The sequence below is a fragment of the Malaclemys terrapin genome, chromosome 2, assembly GCF_027887155.1.
Source record: "Malaclemys terrapin pileata isolate rMalTer1 chromosome 2, rMalTer1.hap1, whole genome shotgun sequence".
Lineage (NCBI taxonomy): Eukaryota > Metazoa > Chordata > Testudines > Emydidae > Malaclemys > Malaclemys terrapin.
The window spans coordinates 200,074,225-200,087,993 of NC_071506.1; the positions used below are offsets into that span (position 1 = coordinate 200,074,225).

Below are 13,769 nucleotides of genomic sequence, written 5' to 3' on the forward strand. Positions count from 1 at the left end.
ATATAAAGCAGACCAAAGAATATAAAAGAAAATGAGAGGAGCGCAGGCACTATGAGCAGGTAACATTATCTCAAACCTGATCCTAAGGGGACAGGGGGAGGGAAGGGCTCCTGACAGGTCTTGGAACAATCTGTATAGTGCGGCTACTGAGAGCCATTGAACCAAACTGTAAACCCCGTATATGATGGAAACAACTTCAAGCCAGGGGGTGCAGCAGCACCCCTAGTTCCAGCACCTATGGCTCCTGATTTGCTGGGGTGCACCTGCACAGCTGGGATTGCAGGGGCAGGGCCTCAGACTGGGCTGCGCGGCTTTTTCTGTAGGGTCAGTTCCCCCTTCTTGGTGCTCCTGCACTAGCTCATTGCTTTGATGGTTACTAATGCAGAGGGAATAGTTCGACTCCCCTTCACCTCCACCCCAGGCAGCTTTCACCATTCCCCCCCCCCCTGAAAACCCTTTAAGCGGGTGGCCCCTTGGCAAGGGGCTGAGCTCAGCAGGGCCGCTCTGTGCCCCGCGGAGCGCTGGAGAAGGAGGGGGCGCTGCCTGGGATTAGCCAGGCTCAGGCGCCCAGAGGAAGTCCCTGCTTTGCCTGCAGCGGGTGCAGGGATGGGAAGTCAAGTGAAAGTGAAATCAGCAACGGGGGGAGGGGAGGCGCTGGTCGCTGCAGGAGCTGCAGCTGCTCGGCTCTGTGCCTCCCCTTCCCGCCGGCCGCCCGAGCCCGGGGCCCCCATGTCCCACAGGCGGGGAGCGCGGGAGAAGGCGGAGGCCGCCCCCGCCGAGAGGCGCAGCCACAAGCGGCCCAGGAGCCAGCGCGAGCCCCTGGCAGGCAGCAGCGGGGGCTGCAGGGAGCTGGAGCGGCATGAGCAGAAGAGGAAGAAGCGGGAGGTGCAGCAGATCCAGCAAATCCAGCACCTGGAGTCCTTGTAAGGGGTTCGGAGGGAGGGGGGAGCAGACGGAGAGTCCCCGGGACAAGCCCCTCTGTGGCTGGGGAGCTGCCCGCCAGTGCCCCCACCCGTTGCTGACCCGTCATTGCAGAGATGGGCCTTTGTCCGGCGGGCAGCTCTGTTTTACGGCTAGCCCGTGCTTCTGTGACAGGCTGAACCCAAACCCCGCACTCTCGCTAGCCCACCCCCCTGGTATCTGAGCGCCTCGCCTGTGCGTTTGCAAATAGATCATAACACTCTGCTGAACTGGGTCCCCGGGAGGGCGCTGGAAATCCGGATTAAAATTTAGGGGCGGCATTTGTTGTTAGCTGATGTATTTGGCCTTTATAGATAATTAAAATACACTCATGATTTTATTTTATAAATGAAAATTACAAAGGGGGTGGAAGCGCCAGAGTTATGGGAATGGGATCATTTTATTATGTCACCTGCTACTGGCTCCCTTCTAATTCTGGCTAATCATTGCCAATGTGGTGCTTCAAAATTTTGATCTGGGTTTTTTTTTAGAGGCAATGGGCCATGCTCTACTGCTGCATGGAAATAGGGAATAGGAAATAAACCTGTGCATGCATATGTGGCAAAAGCAATGTTCATTTTCTCCCAAATCCTGTCTGGAAGTAACCCCATGCGCAGGCCCAGACCCTGTACTGGTTACCTTTGTTCCTGACAGGAATAATCAGTGTATGAAGCCAGAGCAGGAGTTTTATTTACAAAATCCAGTAGGACCTATCCCAGAAAATGCTTCTCATATGTCCCTCTTTTTGAGGAATGTCACTCAGCGTAGTTCCAAAGTTACCTAAGTTCCCCCCAAAATCAGTGTCCCTTCACTTTTCTCATTGAAAGTTATACTGTATACATTAGAAATGCAGAATCATTAAACTGATGCTATAGAGCTCTCTACACTGAGGAATCAGTTCCATCGCTTTTTAACTTCGCTGCATGAATAATATTTTGATGGCCTCAATTTGGGCCACTGTCACACTTTGTGTCTTACATTTGGGCCTTTGCAGAGTGAGAGGTATACCACTCTGTGGCTACTGTTTTGGCTGTAGTGCAGCCTCTCTGGTCTGTTTAGGGTCAGGGAACTTGAAGCAGAGGGGAAAACATGTAGCCAGTGTTTCACCTGCTGTGCACAAGTCTTCTGGTGGGCACCTGTGTGCAGTGACCTTCCAACATGGCCCATTTTGCATAGAAATAGGTCCAGGATTTGTTGTTGTTGCTATGCCCACCAATTTCTCTGAACATTTTACAGAAGGCAGCCAGTCTGTCTATTCTCTATATACCTGTCCACATGAAGATAAGTAAAAAAAATTTCTGTCACCCAGTGCCTTTTAACAGGGCCGGCTCCAGGGTTTTGGCTGTCCCAAGCAGCCAAACAAAACAAACAAACAAACAAAAACTGAGTAGGAGTGAGGGACCGTCCGCCGAATTGCCGCCGAACAGCTGGACGTGCCGCCCCTCTCCAAAGTGGCCGCCCCAAGCACCTGCTTGGTAAGCTGGTGCCTGGAGCCAGCCCTGCTTTTTAAAAAAGTGTCCTTCCCCCAACTCCTTCCCTGATTTTGTATCTGTCCTGTTTGTTTTTTAAGTGACATTTCGAAGAAAGCGTGGGACCTGTAGTTTGGCAGCAAAGCATGACCAGCAGGATCCCTTTGGAGTGAATGAAAAAATGTTCAATGTAAAAGGCTTAAGATGTGCTGAATGATTCCTCTGATGCTGTAAAATATGTGTGTGCCTTAATTTATGAAAAGGGGGTTGAGAAGGGTGGAAATACCATGGGCTGCAACCATAATTTAATGTTAATTCCTTCACAGTGGGAGTAATTTCTTGTTGTGAATTACTCCAGACAGTACTCTAAGTGTTGCTATTGTTAAGAAGATGATCAAATGATACCTTGGCATTGAACACCCGTGTGTACGTTGTCTCCATCGGTGTCTTCCAAGTCAGATCTGCCCACTGTATGGACAAAAACAAGTCTCTCTATTGTCAACGCTGCTGATTCAGTATGGCTGCAGAACAGCCTCCTGAGTCATCAACAAAACTATCATTGATGCTGTCTTCAGATTAGTCATTGATGATGTTGAATGTACTAGAGAGACAGTTTGATTATCCTGTACTAGGTTGAGCTTGTAGTGCTGGCAGTAAGAAAATTCTTGCTTTGACATTGTCAGTTGAGCATACACCTCTACCCCAATATAATGCGACCCGATATAACACGAATTCGGCTATAACGCGGTAAAGCAGTGCTCCGGGGGGGGTGGGGGGGGCTGCATGCTCCGGCGGATCAAAGCAAGTTCAATATAACGCGGTTTCGCCTATAACGCGGTAAGATTTTTTGGCTCCCAAGGACAGTGTTATATCAGGGTAGAGGTGTATTTATGACTCAGTGTTCGAAAAAATAAATATGGAGTGGCAAGATGTCCTTTTCCTTACCATAGCTAGACTTTCAAGATGAAAGAGTTGTGAATTTCTGGCAACTAGGGCTCAGTTGGATGCACAAAACATCACTATAAAGCAGCATAATGAAGTTGTCATTTCCAAGCAAACTCAAAACCAAAGCATGTTTGCAGATTAGAGTGGATTGTGTTATTTGCAGAAGACATTTTTTTTTTTGGCTGTTTAGAAACACCACAAGCATCACTTCACTCTGTTTGCATCAGTGTGTTGCACTGTGGTTGCTACACTTCTTAAGGAGTGTAAATAAATAAAGCTTTAGGCTAAGTACATTTAAATGATATGGAATTTTTAATTTTATAACATTGAACAGCTTTGTTTTGTCCATGTATATAAGTCTGATGCTACGTTGTAGAAAATAATGTTAATACAACTATATTTTTATTGTTTTCCAGCTATGAGAAACCTCCTCCAGGGCTAATTAAGGTTAGTAAATTGTAATAAATGTTTTGTATTTAAAAGAAACTGTAAACACTGGTTGGAATCCTGGGTTCATTAAAGTCAATAGGAGTTTTTCCATTGGCTTTGGGGGGGATCAAATCCACTTTGTATGATTCCCTCTCTCCTTGCCATTAACATCACATTAAATTAGCATGTGATCTTTTGTGAAATTCCTCTTACCAGATTCAAAGAGTCATAATTTAGTGTTTGCAACTTAAACAAAAACTGCCGCATATAAAGGCTATTGTAATCACTATATTCAATTACAGAGACGAGAAAAATCAATAAAAGTTGAAAAGTGTTTAATTCTTTTAATTTAATTAAGTGTTGGACTAAATGGAACAGGAGGGAAGCAATTCAGGCTTGAAGGGAAAAGTTAAGGGTAGCAAAAAAGAAAAATGAGTGAATGCTACTAAAAAAGGTATAACTTTATGGGTATAAAGGAGGAAAGGAATATCAGGGAGAAAGTAGGTCCATTAGTAAATGACGACATATACTTATACACTTGGGTTATTTGTTTTAAAATAAGCTAGATGAAATAGGGGTTTTGTTTTGCTTACCATTTCTATAGGAAGATGAAACTAAGCCAGAAGACTGCATACCTGATGTACCAGGCAATGAACATGCCCGAGAATTCCTGGCTCATGCCCCAACTAAAGGACTCTGGATGCCATTAGGAAAAGAAGTCAAAGTTATGCAGTGTAAGTGCAAGAAGCGTCCAAATTTCACTGGGCTTTTTTTTTTTTTCTTTTATAAATCTTTTGACATTAAGCAAAAAAATCTTGGTGATAAGTGACTATGCAGTATAAAAGATGAATTCCAGATATATTGACTTCATATTGATATAATAGCAGCCAGTATCTTGAAGGCTTTTGTAGATTTGCAGACTGAATTTAATGGTTTGTTTCTCTTTACTGTGCTTCAGCTACATAAAGATGTTTTCCATTAATGTTTTTAATCGGTTGTGAGCTGACTCAAAGATTCAGTTTGCTTCTGTTTTACTAAAGGTTGGAGATGTAAACGTTATGGACACAGAACAGGAGATAAAGAATGCCCATTCTTTATTAAAGGCAATCAGAAATTGGAACAATTCAGAGTAGTAAGTAAAAATATTGTAGTATTGGTTGTATTTTTCATTAATAATGATGATGGCTAATCTTGCAAGTGAAAATAAGTCTATTAGGTTATGATCTATAAAGGATTTTCCGCTGTGTCTAGTATCATATTGATGTTGAAACCTGACCATAGTCCTCTTATTAGAGAAAAATGTCTCTCTTCATACACAGATGTGATTGAATGTATTATTAATTTGCAGAAAACCCACTCTTTAAATGGAAGATAATAATTTGCATATAAATTATAAGTCTTTTTAATCTTTTCAACATCAGTTATTTATGATTAAATATCAATGTAACAAAAACTCTGTTAACAAATAATCAGTGGTGAGTTGCCCAGATTTGCCATCAAGAGATTTGGATTACCTCGCATCAAATGAGTCTGTAGACCAAGCTATGAGGAGCCACAAGAAAGTTAGGAAGATGTTCAAAGAGTGAATGATGCAGAAATTTTAGAAATACCTTATCTGTAAAACTCCCATGTGATTTGTCTTACATTTCACAGAAAAATTCTATCCTGGGGATGAGATAGCGTATGTAAATTTCAGGGGGATTGTTTAGGTAGAATTAGTAAGGGGAGGGGTTGGGAATCAAACTTAAAATAGGAAACTAGCTTCTTCCTTAACTATGGACGGACAAAATGCCTTCCAGATATGGGATTTGAGTGCTGGTGCTTAGTAGGTATTCTTCTTTATGCTAATGTACAGGTGTCTCTGCAATACAGCTTGACCATAGAAATAGTGGTAGAGAAAAAATTGGAAGATTATCTTTATTACCATAGGGCCTAGGAATCCTATTTATAGACCAGGACTCCATTGTGCTTGGTGCTGTACAAACACCTGCCTCCAGGAGCTTAGCCAAGAGACAGAGGATACAATACTGACAGATGGAGTACGAGGAAACAATGAGACGATATTGTTCAACATGGGAGGCAGTGGTTTTAGCACACCAGTGTACTAACTGTGGTCAGGTTGTCTGAGGCATCACAGAAAAAAGGGGTTTTGAAGGAGGATAATGAGGAAGTTTTGCAGATGTTTACGGGGAGCATCTCATGAGTATTAGAGGCAGCCTGGGAGAAAGGGTGATGGTGTTTGCAAATTTAACAAGTGGGCAGTGGAGGCTGGCATCGTGGGCTAATCAGAGATGGGAACTGACATCTCGACAGTGAATGAGAGGTGATAGAATTAGGGTGGAAAAGCGTCTTGAAAGGGAAGACAAGCAGCTTATGTTTGAAGCAGTAAAAAAGAAGGAGCCAGTGGAGGGATACAAAGAGGGAGGTGACATGGTCAATGCAATGAGCTAGGAGAATTATCTTTGCAGCAGCATTCTGAATGGATATTAGTGGGGCAAGATTGCCTTTGTCAAGGCCAGAGGAAAGGATGTTGCAGTAATCAAGATATGAGATTAAAAAGAGCCTGAACAAGAATTATAGTTATGTGGCGGGATCGGAAACGTCATGTTTTAGAGAAAAGAGATCTGCAAGATTTAGACATTGCATGGCTATGAGGACCTAGAGAGAGGTCTGAGTAGAGGATGATGCCCAGGTTATGGTTCTGGCTCACAGACAGGATGTCAGTGTTGTCCCCAGTGAGTGAAAAAGGAAGTAATGGAGAGGGAAGGTTCAAATATGTTAGAGGCATATTTAAGATTATTTCAGGACTTCAGCAGTAGTTCTAATTTATTTATAACCAGTTTTACATCTCATATCACCATAATATTTGAGCACCTATAGGAGATAGTCCCCAACTATAGGAGGAGACGTGTTGTGGGCAAGGAGAGCTCTATGCAGTCAGCTACATAGTCTTTGGATCAGAGTTGCATAAACCTTTCCTGATGCCAAAAATTAGCCCAAGTTCACCAAAAGGTTTGCAATAATGTCAGTGCATCCTTGTTAATTGAGAGCTTGGGACTCTTCTATTGGAATAAACGTTTAATTGTTGGATTGGATATTTTAGTGGTAGGAAAGTGTCATAAATATATGCGCCAGTGGTAGTCTCTTTTACTGATACTGGGCTTTCCCTTTCCTCTTTTTCAAAGGCACATGAAGACCCCATGTATGATGTAATAAGGGAAAATAAACGCCATGAAAAGGAAATGAGGTAAGTGTATCTCTGTAGTAAATTATTTTTTTTTTAATTTAAACCTTTAATTTGTATTATTCTGTGAAAATTAGATATTACGGGCAAAATTTCCCTCACTGTTCAACTCATCACCTCCAAACAAAAGTTAATTTTTAATGGTAATCCTTATATTTTAATAAACAGCTAATGCAGAAGAGGAGGTGTCATTTGTCCCCCCTTAATAAATATTTGCTATTTTACTTGTTGCTCATAAATTGAAGTGATTTATATTTAATGATTCCTAGAACTGCCTGTTCAAAAATGAACATGTCTACTTTTTGTCAACATTTTCAAACCTGGAAGGCTCCTAAATCTATTTTTTTACATCTTTAGTAAAAGTGATCTGATTTTCAAAGGTGCTGGGCACTCACAGCTCCAATTGACTTCAGTGAGATTTCTAAGCAGTTCTGAAAACCAGGTTGGTTTTATTTAGATACCTCTGTAAGGATTTAGGAAGCTAGCTTTCGGTACCCATGTTTGAAAAATGTGGCTTTTATTCCTATTGTTAAATCGTTATTCAGTAAATAGGGCAGAAGCGTTTAATTCTCTTCCTTGTTCCTTGCACTGGGAAGCATCACTGATGAGCAATGTCCAATCAACATTTGACCTTACGGGATAGGGTGCAGTGTAGTTGTAGGTGACCAGTTGCATGTGTTTAAAAAAAATACACACCAAGTTGAAATGGATGGTACCAAATAGAAGTAATTAAGCTAGTAAGGAGACTTTCCTTAGCTGTTAAGAATCCATTCTAGCATGGAACTAAACAAGGGGGGCTTTTGCATCAGAAATTATCTGTTTTTCTAAAGGAGAACCTGCTTTTTATGTCAGTGATACCAGTGACTCCCCCTCTGCATCATTGTAACAAAACCTCATAATTTATTCCTCCCGGATTCACCTGCATGTCAGTTAGTAGTAGTATAAAAATTGGTTTGGGGGCATACTGATGGCTGTTGATTCAGAGTACACTGTATACATATTAAAATAAAAACATCAAATAACTGCTTTTGCTGGGTAGTAATAGAGGCCCTCCCCTTATAAATGACCCCACCTACAGGATGGAAAAATGCTTGAATTGGACAAATGCCTGTCTGAAACCAGGAGCACAGAAAGCCATAACTTGGACTCTGACTGGAGTGATTTGCATAGCCAGGGATCCTCCCCAAAGAGAACCTGGTGACCAGGTCTCACAAGTCTATTACATCATTCACTTTTTTGGGGGTGGGCATACCGCTGCACACATGGAGAAAGGATTCTCGTTCATATTAATTTTTGTGTATTTAGGATACAGCAATTGAAGCAACTGCTGGAAGACTCTTCTTCAGATGAAGATGGAAGTAGTGGCAGCTCCAGTTCCTCAGAATGTAAAGAGAAACACAAGAAGAAGAAAAAGAAGGAGAAAAAGAAAAAGGAAAAAAAGAAGAAAAAGAAAAGAAAGCACAAATCTTCTAAATCAAATGAGAGGTCAGAATCTGACTGACTGACAGCAGTCACCTGCTAAGTGCTTCTTGACCCCAGATTGTGAACTGTAAGGAAACATCCAAAGAATGAGAAAGAAACAACCAAAAAGGGCTTTGTAATAGGCTAGGAGAAAATACAAACAGGTACGTCTAATGTCCCATTTATGCCATCCTTTTCTGCCTCTCTGCTGTGGTGCCCCAAGCAAGGGATGAGCTCAATTATGGCTGTTTAACAAGGAATGATTTTACTTGAGCATATCTATGTACTGTGAAACATGGGCTAATGATCATCTAACTTGATGGTTGATAAAACCTCACTGTCATGCTGCCACCTGTTAAAACAGGCACCACCTAAGGGACTGCTTACAGATTCAGCAGAGTACAGCGGAGCCCTCTAGTGAGGTAATGTTTACCCCATAAAACACTTTAATTACACAGAGAGCTTCACTGTAATGGGAATTGCAGTTTGTACTGTGCAAAGCATTGAACCATGTTAGGACTTCCCATTTATAGCAAACAACAATGAATGTTGCTACGTCCAAGCTAAGTGTAATCAGGCTGTACTGTATCTTCCCTGCATGCTGATGGTCACTCGGATCATCCCACGATTGGCAGCTGGCACCGCTTTAAAATGTGTGACATAAGGAAAAACCTATTAATGTTAATGAAGAGGTTTTACTTTAAGGCAAAAAGGTATTGTTAGCAGGGTTTATTTTTATTTACTTGAAGAAAAGCACAGTTCTGAAATTTCAGCTATTTCTGAGCCCCACTCTACAACGTTGACCAGCACTTACTCGTTGAAGTAATCCTCTGAACTGCAAAATTGGGCTCCATGTGTGAAAATCTCTTGCTAAATAATAATAAAACTACCCCACTAATTTTGCTGACAAAAGCTAGCATGTTAGTTGTTTGGAAAAGAGTTTTCTTGTTTGAAATGGAATGGGTAACAATGTTCTTCTGAGCATTGTTCACTATCTATGTTGTATTGATACATGTTTGTTTCTAAAAAGGTTTGGGGAAGTAACTTTAAACGTGTTTTAATTTTACATATTTAGTAAAATATTTAATACAGTAATGTTTTGTGAATCATTGTGAATATAGAAAATACAAAGAATATTCTTGTAGCAATACACCTCTACCCCGATATAACGCTGTCCTCAGGAGCCAACAAATCTTACCGCGTTATAGGTGAAACTTGCTTCGAGCCGCCGGAGTGCGCAGCCCCGCCCACCCGGAGCACTGCTTTGCTGCATTATATCCAAATTTGTGTTATATGGGGTCGCATTATATCAGGGTAGAGGTGTAAAACATTTGGGATTCCTTCCATATACAAGTGTATACAGGACACATAGTACTATAGAAATGTAGCAAAGAAAAAGCAGGTTAGAAACAAGGATACTTTGGTCAAGGACATGAGGACAAATGCCTACTTTTACAAAAAGGGTCCATGGGACCTCTAGTAATCTCCCAGGGCAGATAGGACTGGAAAGATCTGTACAACAGTAAACGGTAGAATACCAGATATATCTGCCCCTGCAAGATGAATGGCTAAACTGATTTCACTGTGATGTGAACCTACGGTTGCAGGGAGTTTAGGTGTTTAAAAGTAATCTGCAAGGGAAAAAGGGGTTTGTCCTGTGGACTCTTTGAAACTGCTTTATGACAACGAAAGAAGCTCTGAAAATTTTTTTACATTGAAAATATCAGAAATGTCAAAGCTGGTTTTTCTTTGTTTTGTGAGAAACCTCAGATACAGAATTGGAGTTTTCCTTCACTGGGAGGAAAAAGGTGTGTTTAAAATCTGAGCTTAAACAAGGCAGTTGTAGCTGGTCGAGGTAAACCCAAACATAGGCTCCCCATTAGGGCTTACACTGAACAGCTATCACAGGGTAAAGCTACAATTGCCTTGTTTGTGGCAAGTGTGAAATCCTGACTGTTGACTTTGGTGATGGTTGGATTTCACCCTAACATTTTAGTACAGGTTAAACGTGCACTACTACTACTTCTTGGCATGAAAGCTTTCTGTTCCTATAATGGAAGGGGGGAGGGAATGGTGAACTTTTAACAAAATACTTTTTTTTTTCCTCTGCTGCATAATTTTCAGGTATTGGAGTTAATAGTTTAAACAATCTGAATAAATATTGAGAGGGGAAGTACACTAAGTAGGTGAAGTCTGCATAAACCTGCTATTACTATTCTTCCAGAAAGATACTGTGGATGACTGGAAGTAGGGTCAAAAAGCCTTACTTAGAAGAGGCCTGCTCTTTTTTCCTTGCTAGATTTTTATATCAACAGAAGCAAAGGGAATAAAAAGGGGGATAATCCATTTCTTTTCCTTTACAAGATATCCTCCAAATCTAAAGCATAGACCATGTAGTCACCATCATCACAACTGTGCATAATCCTCCTATTGAATCACCGCAATGTAACTTTTTAGATGATATCTGTATTCTATCTTAAGGCCCAAAAGTGAATGTTCCAAAAACAGCTACAGCAGGGGGTTCTCAAACTGGGGGTCGGGACCCCTCAGCAGATCATGAGGTTATTACATGGGGGGTCATGGGCAGTCACCCTCCACCCCAAACCCTGCTTTGCCTCCAGCATTTATAATGGTGTTAAATATATTAAAAAGTTTTTAGTGTATGGGGGGGGTCGCACCCAGAGGCTTGCTGTGTGAAAAGGGTCACCAGTACAAAAGATTGAGAACCCCTGAGCTACAGGGTATCTTCTCTTATAGTATTTAGTAAACATGTTGTTTATATGCAAAATTAACATTACTTATTAGTGACTATCAGAAGTTCAGGAATGCTCAATGGTAGGGTAACAGACAGCTGGCTACAACTGCAGTTTCTTTGGTGGTAGTCTTGGCAGTTGGTACTGCCTGAGATTTGGCTTGATTGATCTCCTTTACAGTGCTGCAGTGGAGATATAAGTATTGTCATCAGAGCATCTGGTTGCTTGCTTGTTTGCAGCATGGTTGCAGCATGGTTGAAGGAAGGTGGGTAGGAAATAGGTTCTGAGAGATGTCTTGCAACAACTTCATAACTTCCTACCAGTGGCTACAGCAAAGCCAATCTTTGAAATGTAACAGAGGCTTCGGGTGGGTTATTGCGTCTTTCCTTACAGTTTTTGCTTGAAAGTCTATCCTGAAAGCCATATTCAGGTGTCTTTATAAAACTTCAACCCATTAATTGTTAATGGCCCCATCCCTTTCTGCTACCTCCTTAGGTGTTTATTTTTCATAAAGCTGATGGTGGTTGCCTTTCTTCTACTATAAGGGTTAAGCTTTGTTAAACGTTTTTTAAATATTTTTTCCTTAAAATACAGTCTTTAGAAAAATTTTAACCTCACTATACACACTTTTTTTTTTTTTTTTTAAGTGGCCATATAAACTCAGCAGAATAATAATTGTTCTGTATGCAAGTGAGAATATTCTCCCCATACATCGCTGTGGAACACTTAATCATGATGGAAAAGTGGCAGCTCACTGACAAAACAATTGTTACTAGCAATCAACAGGTGGTAGTTTCTAATGTAATTTTGCCCGATGGATAGGTTGTCAACCCACTAATATTTACAGTTTTAATCAGTGACCTGGAATATATCATCACTACTGATAAAAAGTTCATATATGATACAGAAGTAAATGAGGATGACAAGTCACTGCTACAGAGTGATGTGACTCAGAGATGTTTTAATACAGGCAAATGTAAGAGCTTTACCTAGAGCAGCGGTTCCCAAACTGGGGTTTGTGAAACGTTACAGGGGGTTCTTGGGAAAAAGTTCCCTGATGGCTGACACACCTATCCCTAGGGACCCAGGGCAGCACAGGGCCAGGAGCCCCTGGACTTCCAAGAGCTAAGCAGATCAAAGCAAACATCTCTATCAGCGTGAGGATATTTAAACTTTAAGACTCCCTATAAGAAATGGAAAGGGAGGTGGATATTTTTTGCTGTTTTTAAAATTAAATAGGCAGCTAGTATTGTTTTTAAAATTATGAAGAACAAGTTTAGGCTTTGTTGTAACGTGTGTTTGCCTGGACTGCTCAAGACCTGAATGCTTGTGTAGGAGGAACTTGGAGTTGGCTTCTTAAATATCTTCATGCTGTCTCACGTCTGATACCCCTTGATGAAACATAGGAGCCTTGTCTTATAACAGGCTTATTCAGAGTGATACAAGCTATGACAGTGAGATTGTGGAAGTGGTGCTGTTTTCATAATGTAATAAAAATACTGCAATAAATGTGTAATAATCATGTCAAAACAAAGTTTTATATTTCCAGGATCACTGCTTTTATAATTTATACTTAAAGAAGAAAATCCCTGGAAATATTCATTTTTAGGGGGGGGTCTCAAGACTTGACATTTTAGTGAAAGGGATTCACAGGTTGTTAAAGTTTGGGAACCACTGATCTATAGAAATAGAAAAAACAACGAGGAGTCCTTGTGGCACTTTGGAGACCAAAAAAAAAATATATTTGGGCATAAGCTCTTGTGGGCTATAACTCACTTCATCAGATAAATGGAGTGAAAAAATACAGTAGGTGGGTATTAATATACAGCACATGAAAAGATGGGGGTTGCCTTACTAAGTGTGGGGGGAGGGAGGGTCAGTGGTAACGAGGCAAATTCAATCGGGGTGGATGTGGCCCATTCCCAACAGTTGGTAAGAAAGGGTGAATATTAAACAGAGGGAAGATTACTTTTGGTTATACACCTACAGGATCTCTATCAAGCATTCTTAAAACTACAATACTCACCTGCTGAAGTGAAGAAGAGATTGACAGAGCCAGAAGGGTACCCAGAAGTCACATACTACAGGACAGGCCTAACAAAAAAAAGTAACAGAACGCCACTAGCCATCACCTACATCCTCCCCCCCCCCCCCCCCCCAACTAAAACCTCTCCAGTGCATCATCAAGGATCTACAACCTATCCTCGTGACAATCCCTCACTCTCACAGACCTTGGGAGATAGCCCCCGCAACCTGAAGCAAATATTCACCAGCAACTACACACCACACAACGGAAACACTAACCCAGGAACCAATCCGGCAACAAATCTTGTTGCCAACTCTGTCCGCATCTCTATTCAAGGGACACCATCATAGGACCTAACCACATCAGCCACACAATCAAGGGCTCGTTCACCTGCACATCTACCCCTGTAATATATGCCATCATGTGCCAGCAATGCCCCTCTGCCATGTACATTGGCCAAACTGGACAGTTTCTATGCAAAA

The 13,769-nt window shown here is 41.4% G+C and overlaps 1 protein-coding gene across 3 annotated transcripts; it reads left to right on the forward strand.

Annotated features, from left to right (window-relative positions):
* Positions 1 to 606: 606 nt before the first annotated feature.
* RP9 (RP9 pre-mRNA splicing factor) lies at positions 607 to 9,603 on the forward strand. Of its 3 annotated transcripts, XM_054019920.1 has the most exons (8): positions 758 to 923; positions 2,270 to 2,435; positions 3,791 to 3,821; positions 4,408 to 4,537; positions 4,844 to 4,935; positions 6,989 to 7,050; positions 7,405 to 7,489; positions 8,353 to 8,497. In XM_054019920.1, exons 1-8 carry the CDS (start codon positions 860 to 862, stop codon positions 8,395 to 8,397), a joined length of 675 nt encoding a protein of 224 aa, XP_053875895.1. In that variant the 5' UTR covers positions 758 to 859; the 3' UTR covers positions 8,398 to 8,497. The 3 variants fall into 3 exon arrangements, with proteins under 3 accessions (XP_053875893.1, XP_053875895.1, XP_053875894.1); XM_054019919.1 differs by lacking the exon at positions 7,405 to 7,489 and having other exon boundaries at positions 8,353 to 9,603; XM_054019918.1 differs by lacking the exons at positions 2,270 to 2,435; positions 7,405 to 7,489 and having other exon boundaries at positions 607 to 923; positions 8,353 to 9,603.
* Positions 9,604 to 13,769: the final 4,166 nt, after the last annotated feature.

What these genes read in the sequence shown, in the direction of transcription:
- RP9 (XM_054019918.1), top strand. Translation starts at nt 607, where the DNA reads ATGGGAAGTCAAGTGAAAGTGAAATCAGCAACGGGGGGAGGGGAGGCG. An exon ending in CTCCTCCAGGGCTAATTAAG is followed by an intron (nt 3,822 to 4,407) that starts GTTAGTAAATTG and finishes CCATTTCTATAG; the next exon opens with GAAGATGAAACTAAGCCAGA. An exon ending in CGCCATGAAAAGGAAATGAG is followed by an intron (nt 7,051 to 8,352) that starts GTAAGTGTATCT and finishes TTGTGTATTTAG; the next exon opens with GATACAGCAATTGAAGCAAC.